The sequence below is a fragment of the Sander vitreus genome, chromosome 11, assembly GCF_031162955.1.
Source record: "Sander vitreus isolate 19-12246 chromosome 11, sanVit1, whole genome shotgun sequence".
In the NCBI taxonomy this organism is placed as follows: Eukaryota; Metazoa; Chordata; class Actinopteri; order Perciformes; family Percidae; genus Sander; species Sander vitreus.
In genome coordinates this window covers 595,192-613,034 of record NC_135865.1, presented here as the reverse complement: position 1 = coordinate 613,034, position 17,843 = coordinate 595,192, and the positions used below count along the sequence as shown (strand labels likewise).

At 40.4% G+C, this 17,843-nt stretch overlaps 1 protein-coding gene and 1 long non-coding RNA gene across 3 annotated transcripts; one reads left to right on the top strand and one right to left on the bottom strand.

The window, feature by feature from the left end:
• Positions 1 to 6,187: 6,187 nt before the first annotated feature.
• Positions 6,188 to 10,232, top strand: slc10a2 (solute carrier family 10 member 2). The gene is made up of 6 exons (XM_078263000.1): positions 6,188 to 6,642; positions 8,269 to 8,387; positions 8,564 to 8,652; positions 8,750 to 8,925; positions 9,515 to 9,672; positions 10,045 to 10,232. The coding sequence occupies exons 1-6, from the start codon at positions 6,248 to 6,250 to the stop codon at positions 10,230 to 10,232; spliced, it is 1,125 nt and encodes a 374-aa protein (XP_078119126.1). The 5' UTR covers positions 6,188 to 6,247.
• Positions 9,437 to 13,603, bottom strand: LOC144525933 (uncharacterized). Of its 2 annotated transcripts, XR_013502713.1 has the most exons (4): positions 13,000 to 13,603; positions 12,849 to 12,908; positions 10,050 to 10,308; positions 9,437 to 9,663 (listed from the first exon to the last, which is right to left on the bottom strand). It is a non-coding gene; the product is annotated as an uncharacterized LOC144525933 (long non-coding RNA). The 2 variants fall into 2 exon arrangements; XR_013502714.1 differs by lacking the exon at positions 10,050 to 10,308.
• Between the last annotated feature and the right edge of the window lie 4,240 nt (positions 13,604 to 17,843).

Genomic DNA, 17,843 nt, shown 5'->3' with positions numbered 1-17,843 from the left:
GAGCTATGGCTAGCAATAATCTCAGCTTGAAGCAGACGGGAGAAGAGAAAGCTTAGCAATTTTTACACAAAAGTATTTAGGAAAAACAGTATGGTAGCTCCTTTAACGCTTCTGGAACTAAGCTCCACTTGGTGCAGAATACTCTTTTACTTTGGACAATGAGTCTTCCTCTTACTGTCAGGATTATGATGCTGTGGTTTACTTTTAAGAGGCCAACAATTATAAAAGATGGACCTTGGAGTAATATTTAATAAGTTACACCGAGGAGTGTTGTTATCCATTGCAGAGTAGTGTCTTTCCTGATTTCTGGTTCTGCGTAGGCTCTGCGTCGAGCGCTGTGAGAGTCCCGTGAAGGAAAAAAGCTGACTGTTTTCTGCAACAACCTCCAGCACAAAGCACAGTCCCTCTGTCTCTTTTCTTTCTGTCTTTCTCCATGAAATGATGCAGCAATCAAGTGAAGAAGCAGTTAGTTGTAAGCATTACAAGTAAAGCTTTCTGTCCATCAGGAAACTGTAAATCACTGAGAGTGGAGGCAGAGCAGCCGGAGGACATCAAATCTGCATAAAATATGGTCCAACTTTACCAAAATCACTGAAAATGTTTAAATGCGCACTAATATCCTGAATATGACATAATTCTGTAAATGTGTAAAAGAGTCTCTAAAGGCGTACTGAGATTTGTGAATGTGTACAGGAATCTGTTAATGTGTGTTCAGAATCTGTGCGTGTAATCGGATTTGTAAATGTGTAAAAAACAAACATCTGCAGGCATATAAGAAGTCTTGAAGTGGTTCGTGTTGGGCAGACTGAGCATGCTCAGGAGAAGCTGAGAACTTTGTGTGTGGAGGCTTTGAGTGTGATGACACTGAACCCAGGGAAGGGAAGGTAAGAGCATGAACAAGACACTCTGTGTGATCGCAACAATTGGCGACCATTATCTTTAATTCTGTTAATATAAAGTACAACTTTTACAATACCTTACTCTAGGTTATAGATGCTAAAGTTCATTTAGCAAATTTTTTAAAGCAGAGTGGTAACACACTTGGTAATGCATGATGGGAAACATCTAGTCTGCAAAGAAGGATGGAAGTAGAAGGCAAAGACTACGTAGCAGATCAGCAGATGCGGCCATAAAGTTTTTATAGAAGCTAGTAGATAAGGTGTCAAGGTCACATCCTTAAAAATTTCTTTTTTTTTAGCCAGTGGGACAGTTTCCCAAAGGTGTCTTCATTTCCTTATTTCCCAGTGAAGCAGATTAAAGTATGGACCTATTGGATCAGATTGTTATCTGCAATCAGATCACCTTAGATAATGGCCTTTGCGTGACACAGACCTTCACTTATTCACACATCAGGAGCAGAAAGATACTTAAAATTTAATGCGTTTAACCTCAGCCAAGGACAAGTCAGATGGAGAGAAAAAGATAATAGCTGATGGGACAGATAAAGACTGATAAGAGTCCCTCTGAAGGGCTACCATAAGTATTGAACTGATCTTTCCTCATAGCCCAGCACTGCGTTAGACATACAGGAAGAACTCTGCACACACCTTCCCTGTTTATGAGAAACAAACAGGAATGTCAATCGCTGCACAAAGCTTTTCAAGGTGTAGCTTTTTATATATGGTGATGGCGCGGTGGATATGACACATGCCTTTGGTGTGGGAGACCTGGGTTCGATTCCCACTGCGATACATCAACCAATGAGCAAGACACTTAACTCCTAGTTGCTCCAGAGGCGTGCGACCTCTGACATATATAGCAATTGTAAGTCGCTTCGGATAAAAGCGTCAGCTAAATGACATGTAATGTATCAGTTTAAAATCACAGTTTCTTATGGAGGTATCAATGTAGTACTATAAGTGAGTAAGAGCTGGGTGTGAGCTACAAATGCCAAGAATGTATTTGTTTTTAATTTTGTCATGACAACGCTTCAGTATGTATGGAATTTTAAACTGATTTTTTCAGGACTAAAAAAGAATTCGGAATATTTTTAAGTTTCAACTATACTATATATAGGCAGAGTGCCGCTACAGTGCTGTTACAGTCATTCCCCGACTGCAATGACGTGCAGAGACTCGCAGATGCAGAAGACCCAGACACACTGACCAATCAGAGCAGAAGACTTCCAACTTTCAGACAGGTTGCTCACGTCACATCTACGTCGTCTCTCTCAGTTGGAGGCTGCTCAGTAACGCTCAGCCATCACCGGAGAAGTGCTTCTAATATCCTTCACTGGTCTCCGTCCAGAGACACAGGATCTGTTGGCCCAGTTTATATACTGACTATGATAAGTAGGCAGGTTGGGGTGGTGGATGGGTCAAACAAACACACCAAGGACTGTTTAGAAATCAAAGTAAACAGCGATTTTAATTTTTTTTTATTTTACTTTGTCACATTCTGCGTCACGTGCGTAACTGGAAGTTAAGTAAAGTAACAGATGATTGTCACCCAAGCCACAATGTTTTTCCTATCCGCGACCATGACGTTCTCTGGTTTAGATATGAGGACTGGAAATGCTCCTGTGGGTCGTGTTAGAGGGTAGGAATAAATGACCCATATCATCGTACAGTATGGTTTGGTGGACTTGCCAAATTGAATCAAGAATTAGTCAACAAAATGCATTATTCACATAAGTGGTGTCCTAACCTTTTCCTGCTGTGCACCCTTTTGGAGGCTGATCTTTACACAAATGTTTCTCTTTAGCTTCTGTTGTGCAAATGAAAATGCAAGTTATGCTTTGCCTAGAATGCCAGTGTTTTTACACACAAAATGGACCTAATAGGTTTCCCTGCATACATTTGGACTTGTGATGACTTGTTAGGGATAGCAATTAAAAAGGTTATTATTTTAACAGTCAAAATGTATGCTATACTGTAAAGGTGGTGCATTATACAAAGTCAGCAAACAGCCTCTCTTTTATCCACCACTTTTGATGTCAAACCATAACGCTTCCTGGCATTACTATTATGTGACGGTTTAAGGTCCATGATTCTCCCTGTTCTTGACACATAATGGCAGTTTCTCCATGTTGCATTAGCAAAGGGAAGAATCTAGTTTTCTCGTTTACATTTTAAATAAAAACTGATAGCCCACAAAGATTGAAACCTATTTGAAATGATTGAATATCAGTTCTTATGTCAGTCTAATGAAAAATAGTTATTTGAAAAAAATGCAGGTATGGGGCCCCAGTCATATTAGTGTCTAATTAGTGCCGGGTAACATGACTTTAACAGAACCATAAACTTCAAAATCCTCATCTTACCAAACCTTGTCTGGCACAGTCTCAACAAAAACATTTTAAATGTCATAAAGGTTGTGTAAATTGCAGGGTCTAATGTTAGTGCTGCAGTAAATTATACAGATCACATCCATATTATTTTATGGCATATACAGTAAGTCTAAAAATGTATCCATAAAATGTGACTGACGAGTGGAGAGCCTAATGCTCTCCCTAGTTTAATCTGCAGACACACCATTGTTTCATTGTGCAGCTACATTGTTAAAATACATAACACAAATGAGTTAGTAACTGTTTTTCCTTGGTTGCTCTTTAATTTTACAGTTAAGCTTTACCCCTTCCTCAGGTGGCAGACACAAACTCTTCAAGAGGACCCTGGGAAGGTAAGAACAAGCCAGTTGTTTCATTATTTTGTTGAACAATCGGAGTTATTTGTAGCTCTCGTGCACTTCCTGACTTTGGACAAACGTAATCAAAGCCGCAGTGTTGAACATGATGCGCCTGAATCAAGATGTCTTTTATCACACTTCAACTTTTTTTTATTGTTTCCACACTAAAATGCCTTTGAAACCTATTCACTTCCCCATCCCCATTGTTTCATGTTTTATAGCTTTACAACATTGGATCAGGGATCATGGATATCAGATTTAGAGATACAAATTAAAAGCAAACATAAAATACAACATAACTGACTGCGAAAGTGTTCACACCCTCCAAGTCAATATTTATCAGAAACCCTTTCATGAGACATTACTGTGAGGCTATGCTAGGTCTAGCCTGTATCAGTTCTGCACATTTAGACTGTAGATTTGACCTACTCTTCTTCCCAAAACTAAAGTTAACAGCAAATCTTAACACACATTAAGGATTGAACTGAAGTTTGAATTTGCCCATTCCTGGACATTTTCAGTAAGACTTGTGATTTCTTAGGTTGTGAATCACCTGGGCAACAGTTGCTGTGTACGGTTGTGTTTTTCTTTTCTTTTTTAATAGGCCTACATTTTTATTGTTTCATGTTTTAGACATACAATTATCTTCACATAAAACACAAGTAGTGTCTTCCATCTCAGCCATTTAACCCTGTGACTCAGTGTGTTACGTATTTACAGCTCAGCCCTGATTGGCCTTTCTCTATGTACTGTAGGCTTTTCAGAACTTTTCTATAACCATGTTGCAAATGTAAGTAAGTCAAGTTTATTTCTAGAGCAGATTTAAACACAGCTTAAGCTGACCAAAGTGCTGGGTCTGTCCGAGGTTTCTGCCTAAAAGGAAGTTTTTCCTCGCCACTAAATGCTTGCTCTTGATATTGGTTGTTTATTCATTATTATTTCAAGCGTCCTGAAAGAAACATGGAAGTGGTCAAAGGCTCCAGGCTAGATTGCGGATCGGGCCGCATTTTTCTGTCCGAGCCCGGCCCTCGTCCGACAGAGCAGTAACCGGACCCGGCCCGAGCCCGACAGGCGTTAAGATATTTATGTGTGAGCCCAACACAGTTAAAATCTAATTTTTTTTCTCATACTAATGACACATGTACGTTTGTTTGTGTGGAAAGCTTTTATTAAGCAGCTGTAGGAAGGCATTCGGAAATGTCAACGACACGGGGCACACAAGCTCACGTTAACACAGCACCTACATAATCAGCTGTTTTAAATTTAAAATGTTCAATGACTTATCACGCTGATGTGACCGAGCCTGACCCGAACCCCAACATCATTTCTAAATATCTGTCCCAACCCGGCACGGCCCGTCGGGTACCGTCGGGTCCCAAAGGGCTCGGTTCGGGTATCCATCCTCTACTCGAGTCTTTATGCTAAGTTAGGCTAAACATAGTCTCGCATTGTCAGACCTTCCTCCACAGCGCTGCGGAGGAGGGTCTGGCTAGTCTACACAGCATTCCGGGATGGGAGAAAAACGTGCTCTGGTTTATTGGCATTTCTTTAAACCAATCACAATGGTCTTGGACGTCGCTAAGTGCCGGACGGAGCCACGGTGCCTCTGCTAAATAGTCTCAGGAAGGAACTTGTTTTGGTGGAACATGTGGACGTTGTTGTTGTTTTAGTCGTGCAACAGAAAACTCAGATTGGACAGATAGTCTAGCTAGCTGTCTGTATTTACCCTGCAGAGATCTGAGGAGCAGTTAACCATAGTCCTCACAAATCCACCAGAGTTTAGAACGCCAACACAAAGAGAGCGGAAGGTAACAGACATCCGGCCGAAAAAAGAGAGACATCAGGTGGAATTTCTGGCAGCAATGGAGCAATCCCGGAAATGAAATGTCGTCGATATAGACTATGTTTGAGTATACCTTAACAGTACTTTATATTGTATAATATTGTGTATATTTAACTGAATTTAGATAAATTGTAGAGACTTGGATTTACATTGAAATGTAAGACTTTCTTCTATTGAACAGTGTCTGAAAGTCTTTATTACATCGCCTGTGTGATTTAATGGTTTAAAATAATGAATTAAAGAAAACACGAGGCCAAGGAACTTTTATGGGACCTGTGGCATAAAAGACCTTGTCCGTAGGGTGTGTGCCCTAGCTGTCTGTGAAAACTACAAGCATCTTCCCTCCTTACTGGCATTGCAGGATGATGATGCTGCATAGCATAGCTGTCCAATAAAGTTTTAAGAGGCCAAAGGGCAGAAAATGTTGGAGCTGTGGCGCTTTCACAATTCACATTTCAGAATGATTCTCTTTTTATATGCATGTGCTTCTGAACACTGACCCCATAAAGTATTGGTTAATTTTTGATTTTTTTTTTCAGCTGATTTTTCCCCTCCCAATTGTATCCGGCTGTAGCAGGGTGGGCATAAAGAGCAGTGAGCTGGGCAGTTCTTGCCACTGTCAGCCATCATCTTCTTGGATATCGGAGAAGGAGAAACTGGTGAAGTTTCGTGGAATCTTAAGAACTACCAAACCCTGAGGGAAACGCTCATCTAGTCTTCTCTTTTCTAATTGGCAGCCACCGATTATCCTCTTCTTCTACCGTTGCATTGTCCAAAATGTCCATGTTAAAGGCCACAACTGTGCCTGCTGCCTGCTCCCCTCTCTCCACAGTGTGCTCGGGCCCAAACTGCCTCGTTCCTTCCAGCCACTTCAATAAGACGCTGGGCCTGATACTGAGCACCGTGCTCACTGTGATGCTCGCTATGGTCATGTTCTCCATGGGCTGCACCGTGGAGGTCAAAAAGCTGTGGGGCCACATCAAGAGACCCTGGGGCATCCTCATTGGCTTCCTGTGCCAGTTTGGAATCATGCCTTTCACAGCCTTCGCCCTGTCGCTGGCCTTCGGTGTGCTGCCAGTGCAGGCTGTTGTCGTTATCATTATGGGCTGCTGTCCCGGAGGCAGCGGCTCCAACATCATCTGCTACTGGCTGGATGGAGACATGGACCTAAGGTAAGAAACGTGCTGGGCCTGGCTGTAGAGCTGCAAAGATGAATCGATCGGCTGTCAACTATTTAATTAATTAAACTATTTTGGTAGTCGAATGAGTCATTTATTATGAAAAATACAAGTGACAAATCAGCACAGAAAACCACGCAGCCTCTCTTGATTATTCAATTTGTTGATGTTGGAACTCCAGCTGCAAAGATAAATCATTCATTCAATCAATTGATTAGTTCGATTAATCACCAACTGTTTTGATAATCAATCAGTTTGAGTCATTTTGTTAGAGAAAAGAACTTCTCTGTTGTCAGCTTGTTAAATATGAATATGTTCTAGTTTCGTCTCTCCTCTGTGACAGTAAACTGAATATCTTGTTGAGTTGTAGACATAACAAGACATTTGAGGGAACACTGATCCACATTTTTCACCATTTTCTGACATTTTAGACACCAAAGAACTAATCGAATAATCGAGAAAATAATCAAAAGATGAATCTATTATAAATGAAAATTATATGAAAATAATTGTTAGTTACAGCCCTAACCACCTGGCTGGTTTGGCAGGCTCATTGGATTATCTAATGTAAGTTAATGAAGTGTTGTTTGGATGACTGAAGGCTGTCAAGCTATTTTAAAAAAAACCTGCCAACCACACTGGATGGTTTAATGGTTAACACACATGTTGTGCAACTATATCTCAATCTGTGCGTGAGAAACAAGATTTGTAAATGTGTAAAACAATCTCTAAAATGCGTACTTAGATGTGTGGATGTGTACAGGGCTCTGCGAATGTGTATTCAGAATCTGTGAATGCGTAATCAGATTTATAAAGGTGTAAAAACAAACCTCCAAATCTGTATTCAGATTTGTAAATACATAGACAAATCGGTAAATGCGTCCATAGATATTAAAAGTCAAAGTATTTTGCTCCAAGAGCTGGAAATACAGACAAGTCATCAGTTACAACTCAGTACTTTTACACATGACTTTTGCTACACTTCTGCCGTGACAGAGATCTGCAAATGTGTGCGGAGATGTGTCTGTTCCGCTCTGCTCGCACTGTAACGGTTACATTTCTCAACCCATTTCAATCATTTTCAGGCTTTATGATGTACGTGGAGTAGAAACAAAGTGTTGTCTCTAATTAGAATCTCCATAGTTAGGCTATAATCGCTGCTAGACCAAACACTACTCTTCTCAGAAGCGTCAGCAGCGGCCATGAAGCCAATACGACTTGGTATAACATGTCTACGCAGCCCAGAAATGTCACACGTAACATCTCTGGGCACCGTGACACAAAATGCAGGACAGGCGAGAGAAGTACACTGTTACAGCCCAGCTCTTGGGAACACCCAGCCAATGTATCCTTCTACACCCAACATGGGTTAGTAATAGGACAAAATGTAGGTCCCATTTAGGCTGATATGTGTCAAAGGGTTCTGTATTTGACCCAATGCAGGTCGCTAATGAGGCTAACATGGGGTCAGGCACACCATTAGGAAATTATGGACAGGGAGGAACACATATTCCAAATTGGGCCCTTCATTCACTACCCCGCCAGCACCATAGACTTTTGCGTAATTTTGCGAAATATGTTATTAAAAGAAGCTTGCTTGACTTAATCTCCCCTCTTCAGTATCAGTATGACAGCCTGCTCCTCTATCCTGGCTTTGGGGATGATGCCTCTCTGCCTGGTCATTTACACCACCACCTGGACTTCCTCCGACACCATCGAGATCCCATATGACAGCATTGGTAAGTAAGAAGCAAGACAAATCTGTAAGAATTGTACAAAGACTTTGTACTTTAAGGGCTTCCATGCCTATTGTTTTATCGGGTTGTTCGATCACTTTGTAGTTTTCTACCAACAGCACTGTACAGGGTTATTATCATCTTATAATCGTGCTGAAATGAAATCTATGTATCCTCAGGTATCACTCTGGTGGCCCTTCTTATCCCAATTGGTGCTGGGATTTTTGTTAAACGCAGGTGGCCCCACCTAGCAAAAAAGATCCTCAAGGTAGGAATCTAAATATGAACTTATTTTGTGAATATGATGTTTGATCAAGGTTTTTTTTTTTTTACATTTACACATGTGGCTTTATCCATTGAAACAGGTAGGGTCCATCGCAGGCTTCGCTCTCATTATCATCATAGCTGTGGTTGGAGGAATTCTCTACCAGTCCTCCTGGACCATTGCTCCCGCCCTGTGGATTATCGGAACTATCTTCCCCTTCATTGGTTTCGGCCTAGGGTTCTTCTCTGCCCGCTTTGCGGGTCAACCCTGGTACAGGTATGGTGACAGTGTTGTAGTGATATTGGCATATACCAATTTTGTCAAATAAATCCTATATCTGCTTGATTTACATTTATATTTGCTTCATAATTTGTTTTGCATTGTTGTCTAAGTTACTAATTAACAAACATCTTTAAAATTGGTTTCAACCAAACCAGAGAGGTGATTGTTGGAACAGTGTTTAACTAGACGGTTTTTGACTTTGATTGAAGTGTGTTTTATGATGATAAAAGTGATTTTGGGGCTGTTTCATGTTAAACAAAAAGGATCTTACTCTTTAACAAAAAGGTCTGTTTCTGTAGGGATGCTTTCTTAATGTTGTCAGACACTTAGAATAATAATCTGAGCCTGTCGGTGGCAAAACAAGCACTTTTAGTGGACGGAAATTGAAGGTGCGCAATTGCCCATTTATGTTGCTGAGTGCGGCGGTCTTGCTCAATACCGGACCATATTCAAAGATTGTTGTCCCCACGATTCACTCAGACACAAAAAACATGGGAAAACAGGGTCCAGGTCTAAAAAACTAAACAAGTTTCCCTTTAATTAAATTGTATAAATCCTGAAACCACTTCCTTGTTTTGTTCAGATGTCGAACCATCGCATTGGAGACGGGTTTCCAGAACTCGCAGCTGTGCAGCACCATTGTCCAGCTGTCCTTCAGCCCTGCTGACTTGGAAGTCATGTTTGCATTCCCACTCATCTACAGCATCTTCCAGCTGGTGGTGACAGTCATATCTGTGGGAGGTGAGAGTTTAGCAGGCAGACAGTTAAGGACGGCCTTTTTTAAACAGTGCAAGCATTTTAGTCAAAACTGGATGTTGTCATCTACCACCAAAATAATATGTACGTAGTAGGGCTGTCAACCGCTTAAAATATTTAATCATGATAAATCGTATCATTTTCCATAGTTAACTGGCGATTAATTGCAAATTAGTCGAACAATTAGTCAAAATTGCTTTATGCAAATGTTTATTATTATTGCATCAATCTAAAACAATGACAAATACTGTCTAGAATATTGTCAAGAGTAACCTCAAAGGTAGTGTTTGCTCAAAAATATGCTGAAAGCATAATATGGCAAGATGGCTCTAAAGACATATGGTTTTTCCTCTGCAGCATACCAGGTGTATAAAAAGAGATGTGGCGGTGGTTCAGCTGATGCAGACAGTGAGGCTCCATCTCTGGAAGCTGGCGACAGTGACTCAGCAAAAAAGAACAGCCACGCTGTGAACAACAGTGCCTTTGAGCTTGATAACGATGACCACAGCAAAGAGAAGGACGTCAAAAAGATCACCCAGCTGTGAGATCACAGACTCTGGACTGATCAGCATGAACATCCGGGGCTTCAGCACTACTGCAGACAGCAGCCGAACACACACACTGTGAACACACACACACACTGTGAACACACACTGCACTCTGCAGGCCGGAGCTGTACACCACAGCTCCTGTTCCAAAACATTTTGCAAGAACCAGGAAGCCCGAATGTCTTCCCTAGTGTGGCCCACAATTAACTAAAAGGGGGAGCAGTGACTGACACATTGTATTATATTGTGTTGAATTGCATTGTATGAATATACAAGACCCTTCTTTGACTTAATTTATTCATATAGTATCATTTCTGTCAGAAAGCCTGTTGTGTCTTTACATGTCTGATTCAAACTTGGGGCAGGGTATCATTCGGGAAAATACCTAATACCGGGTTTTAACTTAATAATCCAAAGTTAAAATCACAAAAACACTTAAAGGTCATACAAATTCATTCAGATTTAGCAGTTTGATGATGCATCCACCTTAATTACTAAAAAAGTATCTGTATTGTATCGGCAATACTGGCCCTGTATTTACTTGGTATCGGATCAATACCAAGTATTGCAGTATTGCACACCACTAGTAAGCGGACATATGGTAACGTAAGAGGTAATATGGCCTTGTGTGCTCTGATGAATGTGGCATGCAGTTAACACACCAGTCCTAACTATAGCTTTTAAAGTTGTTTTTTTTAAAGTTTTCTTGAAGGGCTGTGTAGTGGATAGAGACTTTAAAGTAGTAAAAAACGTCTTTAAACATTCATCACTTATCTGGTAAGACTCAGAGTAGTGTCAAATGAAAAGTGTGTTTCGCAGTCATCAAACCCACTAACAGAGCATAATGCTGTTATGTTTAAAATAAAAGGTGATTCTGATGTAGCAGATGAAATCAGTGGTTACTACAGACCACCTTTGGCCCTTGGGCCCAGATGCAAACTTCTGCTCTGTGTTCTCTGCTCATTCAGTTCCTTCCACTTATTCTATGCCTCTTTTAGACTACAGTAGTCAATACATAGAGGTAAGGGTGGGATTGGGCGCAGCTGATTCTTGGCATTTTGAAATGCATGAGCTTGTGGTTTTACATATCCTTCCAAACTGAAGAAACAGGGATATACAATATATCCCAGTATATTTATGAAACATATTCACAGCTTATATGTTAGTCCTCTGTATTGTGCAAATGTAAAAAAAAACACAAAATTCTAAATTTCATGGATATATGTACATTAACAAAATATTTTACAAAACTCTTTGCTTTCCTATTTACCACAATGTGTAAGTCAAGAAACGTGCCTTCTGAAATGATGTTTTTGTCAAAACACTTTTACATCGTGGTTGTCTATTTTGTTGTAATGATTCATGTTTTTATGTAAATATGTGAACTATTCAGCTCAATAAACATATTCATATTTGTTAACTTAGCCTTTATGTTGTATGTGTATTTAATGTAGAAGTGATAATTAGGAGAATATCATGATAGATATATATATATATATACACATGAATATTTTAATTATTCAAATGACAACGACCCCTATGCAGTGTAGGGTGTGGTGGTAATTGATGAGACGGGTGTACTATCGGTAGATGGGTGTGTTGCCGAGGAGGATGCAGGTAAACTCTCCTATATATTCCAGTGGCTCTTTGGCTGATAGGCGTTAGGTGTTGGGATGGTTACTGTTGAAATGTATTCCACTACTACCAAATACATGCCCTAAAATTTAATTTGTAACATACTTAGAAAATGTATGCGCAAAATACATGCAACAAAATTGAAGGACAGAAAAAAAAGGAAACAGAAATGCAAGGGCAGAACGGTACACTGCACACTCCGGTAAACTAACAACGGCAGCACAGAGAGACAAGCCCCACCGAACCCCTGCATTTGGTTTGGTTTGTCACGATAGAACCATAAAAAAGTGCGGAGTACTGGCTAGAAAGTACGTTAGGGTAGTATGTTAACTGAGTGTCAGCCATCACTTCTTTTTTTTTATCTCGGCTGTGTGTTGGACAGTTCTGGCCTTGCCGTCGTCCATTCATTAATTCATTCTGATAATGAAACACCTCTTCAGCCATTAAACCGCTTGGTCACTTGCCAAATAACATTTTTTAATCAAACAATCAAAATCTATTTTTTTCAAACAATAACTGTTTCCCTGGTAACACCTGAGGGTTTGACTAATACCTGGCAATCATTGCAACCATCCCATAAGGTTCTTATGCAATGCAAACATTGTTCACTGCTCCAGTAAATAGGACGTGCCTTAGATACGACTTGCCTATCTTAGCAACGGGAGATATTTATAGTCCGCTCAGCTCGAAGAACCCTTCAGCTCAGCTACGAGCCAGAAAGCTAGCGCTATGCTAACAAGAATCAAAGTCGATAACGTAGTGTACGGTTGACAATCAGTAAATATAATTTGACAGTATGTTTAACAACAAGACAAGCTAGCTATCCAGCCATGCATTGTCCCCAAATCAATGCTTTCACGAACAAATGATGCGCCATGTGTCCTGTCGGCCGTAGCCTAAAGTAGCGAGCTGAACAGCAAAAGGGATGAGAGATGATCGCTGTGAAACAAATCAGTCCAGAGGGGCAGTGTAACTTACTTCCTGCAGCTTGTGTGTTATCGCCATCCTGTGGTGTTCAGAGGACGAGGCACTGAAGGACTAGAAGAAGAAAACATACTTTTATTAATCCCGCAAGGGGAAATGACTTGGTGTTACACATTACACAAAGGCCCGAAATACACACACATACCCAGGACCTATACATGCACAAATGGAGAGATGTCAGAGCGAGGGGGCTGCCCATTAAAGGTGTACCGAGCAGGTTTGGTGCCTTGCTGAAAAAGGTGAACTGGCCCCTCTCCAGCTACCAGTCCACACTCCGTACTTGAACCAGCAACCCTCGGGTTCTCAGGCAAAGTCCCTATGGTCTGAGGTAATGCCACCCCCAAACTACACTCAGAAATAACATTCAGACTTTCGTTTTCTTTTAATGTAGCGCATTAATTTAAAAAACTCCTTAGTAGGTGTCCTATATCACTTTTTAATGGACACCCTGCAGCCAATCAGAATTGAGTGTTCTCCTAGACCTTTGTTACTACACACTACTGCCCGGATGTCCTTCTGAAAAACTGGCACACGTAGATTTTGGTCTTCAAAAGTGATGTAGTAAAATGTTCACATGTACAGGCCACATAGTCCTAGTACAGGGTCAGAAACATATTGTTTTTTAACCATAAAAAAAACACATTCAGCAGTTGTTCAAAGTCCAAGCTGTGACAGCAAAAGCTAGTCCACAGTCACAAAAGGAGAAATGCTGTCATGTGACGGTAAACACGTTCAGCTGTGTGACATAACTTCAGTGCTGAGCCAAAGAACCACTTCAGAGTGGGAGCAAACCCAAAACACCACCCTCTCTTCCTTTCACACACTCGCCCCTCCTCCTGATGAGTGCACTACAGCTGCCTTCACTTACTGATAGAAGTAATGGGAATTCTCACACTTCCACATTCCACGTGATTGCAAAAAGTAGCCTATGTATCGCCCCATTAAGTAACATGTATATATTTTAGAGGTTTAAGAAAAGAGTCAGTTGAGTTGTCCCATTATTAAAAGAGGCTTTTAAACGGCTAACCCACACAGCTGTTTTATTTAGTCTAATTAGGCTACATTCCTTGCTCGACTTGTAAACACAGGTGTCTCTCTGAACCTCCGATTCAGGGTTGTTACAAGTGGGACATGTTCTGATTGTTTCTTGTTTGTGGACCTCAAGTAATTCCAGTATAGACTGAATCACTGCGATGTCGAGCTAACACAAAAATCACTTCCGGGCAGACATACTTGATTTGAATTGCTATGAAGACTTGTGAAATCGGCAAACTGGTTTATTTCTGTGGTCATTTTCAGCCGTAACTGTAACATTTAAGGATATATAGTCAAACACGGAGGTCCGAACTATCTGTTGTCTCTGCTGTGCTTATTTTCTGTCCTGTGTTGCTTTGCTAGCGTCTTTGATAAACCAAATCTAGCGTTAGGAACAGCAACATGTCACCGCCAGTCGGACTGACTGCTAGTTTGGGTGGTTTCATTTTCTTTAGTCTGTGACCCAACAGGCAGACATGTATAAAGTACTAGAGACCCAGACTTGAGTAAAAGTACAAGTGCTCTATCAAAAAAGTGACTTGAGTAGAAGTAGAAGTGCTCTTTAAGCACCCCACTTAAGTGGAAGCACTAAAGTATTCAACATTTTTAGTACTTAAGTATTGCAAGTAGTTTATTTTTAAATGTACTACTCAAGTACTGAAAGTAAAAGTACAAGTATTGTGTTATGTAGTTATTAAAGAAAGCAGTCAAAAGTTTGAATATCATATTGTTTATATTATTTCAAATGTTAAGCCTAAAGGACACTCACAATTCCTTTGGCTGTAGCAGCAGTACAAGGACAGGAATGTACGACATCGCAGCATGTCATGAACCGCGGGTAGCTACTTAGCTAGTTAGCTAGTTAGCTAGTTAGCTAGTTAGCTAGCGCTTACTGATAGCTCAAGCTGGTGTGCCATTGGTGTATTATATATTTGTAACTTACCTTGATATGTTTCTTCAAATTTGACTGTGAATTTTTGAAAGCCATTATTTCGCAATCTTTCAGGAGGCAGAGTAGGCACTTCATTCTATATGAATTGTCTTTCACTCCAACAAATGAAAACATGGGCTCTAAGTACGGCCAGGGGTGGTCTCCTTCCTCACCCTCACTCCAAGTTGAAGGTGTTGAAGGTGGTGTTTCTGGTTCTTCCATCTTGAAACAAACAAAACAAAGCTCGAGTGATCTCAATGCAGGCAGCAGAGCCAAAGGCAGAACGGCAGCACGCGTGGTCTTCTTATAAGACAGCTTGATGGCTTGATTGGCTCAATGATGAGCCAGCTTCATCAAACCTGGTGACAGAGCATCTACCGCTCTGGTAGTGATAATGTGGGTTTGGAATGATTCAGAACATTTTTATAATTGTAACGAATAACGATGCAGCATATAAAAAATGTATCAGAGTAAAAGTTTTAAACTCGAAAATATGTACTGAAGTAAAATTGGAAGTAGGAGAAAAAAAATAATACTCCAGTAGAGTACAGATACAGCCTTTTAGTACTTACGTACAGTAGTGAAGTAGTTCTACTTCTTTACTATACATCTCTGTCACACAGGTAAATTAGCTCTCCAAGCTAACATTAGTGAAAGTGTTGACGTATGAAAGCATCAAATATGCGTTTTAGATGAGATGAGAGTAGATCCAGCTGTTCCTCGGCCCTGTTTGCTTAGTGTCGTTAAATTGTACAGGACGCAGGAGGTTTCTACCCAGAAGTTATTGTAAACAAACATTGTGATTGGGGTTGTGTCCGAAATGGCATACTATGCACTGTACATACATAATATGTATAGGCTACTATTGTTCAACATCCTTTTGTGTAAATAAACAGTAGTGTGTATCTTTTCGGACGCACTAAGCTGTCATTTTCAACGTCAAATTCTGAGAGGCTCCTTGCCGGTTGGAGACACGTAACCATGGTAACCCCTGCTGACCATAGCTCTAGCGAATGCTTAAATCACTGCAAACGGAAAGCAACTAAACCAACGGTCACAGGTGCCAAAATCACAGATTTTTAAATGTGGAAATGCAAATGAAAGCTTTTTTAAAGTTACAGAGCTCCTTGGTTGCTGGCCTTTGTGTGTTATGAATGTTGTCGTTACTAACGCATTGCATTGTGGGATACTTATGCCGCTGTAGTGTCTAGTGTTTGCCTACTGTATATATATTTCAATTGCTATAGTATACAACTCCCGTACTATTGGTTTCATACTAAGGTTTCCGACGTACCAGAAATGTTACTATGGAATTTTAGATGCAACCTGGGTCTATGGCTCCACCCACCTTCATTGTGAGGAGAGGTCTAAAGAGCCGGGGTAGGAAACCTGTTTGAGTGTGAGCGGGGCCTTTAACACAAATATTCAACAATGACTGACCTGTTGACTCTGCATAATTCTCTGCATTGAAACTGCCAGGCTACAACTAATTCATTTCCTTGAATTTCCTTTTAGAGTAACAAAACAACACACGCTTCTATTTGAAATATCTTCAAAATATCAAATTTGCTTTCAACATTAGATAGGCCTACTTTAGTTACATTCATTGACTCTGCGTCCATATCTATTATTTTTTAGTCTCTAACTAAAAAACTAAATTTAGTTTTTTCTAAATTAGCTTAAAGTTCAAATCATATCAGATCATAAAGAGTAGCATAGCTACCGGGCATAATTGTCAATTGCACACAAAAATATCTCTGTGGTCGTGGCCAGTCTTGTATAAAGTACTTGAAAGCAATACTTGAGTAAAAGTACAAGTATCTTACCAGAAAAGGACTTTGGTAGAAGTTAAAGTCCTTCTAGAATATTACTTGAGTAAAAGTCTTAAAACTACATTGTGTAAGAATGTCTCCCATATAGCGGTGGAAGTGTATATGACAACCAACTGAATATTACTTTCTAGCCCCCCCCATTCCAAGCGCGTTTTAACTCCTTTAACCCGAAATTAGTGCCGACTTCGTCCGTGAGTGTTCCTTCCAGTGTAATAATAGTTTTAAGTTATTTTGGTACAATTTCATTGCTAACATCAGCTATCAGGTTCCCAAACATATGCAAGCTAATGTTAGTAAAGTATCAGTGCTATCGTTATTCTGTATATTGTACGAGATTAATAGCGTAAGGCAATGTTTACAGCGTAGGAGAGAAGCAACGGAGGTTTGTGTTTTAAATATATTTCTGTGAGCAGTATGAACAATGTCAATGAAACTGAAATTAGCTCTTAGTATCTCCATCGTTTACACGCAGCTGTTCTAGCTGTAGCTAGTCAGTGTTACAACTCCATTACATGAGTTGTCTGCCAGGGAAATCCCAACATATGATTATGTTTATGTTACAAGGTAGACAATCCTTTTTCATCATTGATGCGAGGAAAAGTATCCTAGACGTCGTTCTAGCGTTATGCACAACAATGCTATAGTTAGCCAAGCAAGTAGCAACTATAAAACTTTGAATTTACACAAATAGGCAGAATTACCTGTCGAGAAGAACGCAGGCAACTTCGGCGTCCCTTTTAAAATCCTTGCTCCTTATGAGCTCTTTCCATCTTGGAAAAGCCAATCCAATATTAACTTTGGTCTTGTTGCTTTGCTAGTCGCTGTTTTAATTCTCTTTTTAACTTCCTTGGCGACTCCGTTACATGTCCTCGAGAATAGGCACAATCCTCCATTTTCAACAGGCTTTCAAATCTGCTGGCAGTCGCAAGTAATCTTCTCCCCCTCCCTGGCATTCGTCACAGTCTGTGCCACTGAGTGAAAAGCGCGAAAGGCGGAGGTATGTCCCTCTTTGGCTAATGTATTTTAAAGATGGAGTCGCAACATGGCGGCCGTCATTCGAGCGACTCGCCCGTATGTATTCTGAATGATTCTGAATGTCATTTTCTACGCTTACGAGAATACTTTGATTAGTTGGTGGAAGTAATTACACATGAATGAGCACATATTTGTGAAAGAACAAAGGGTTTTTTA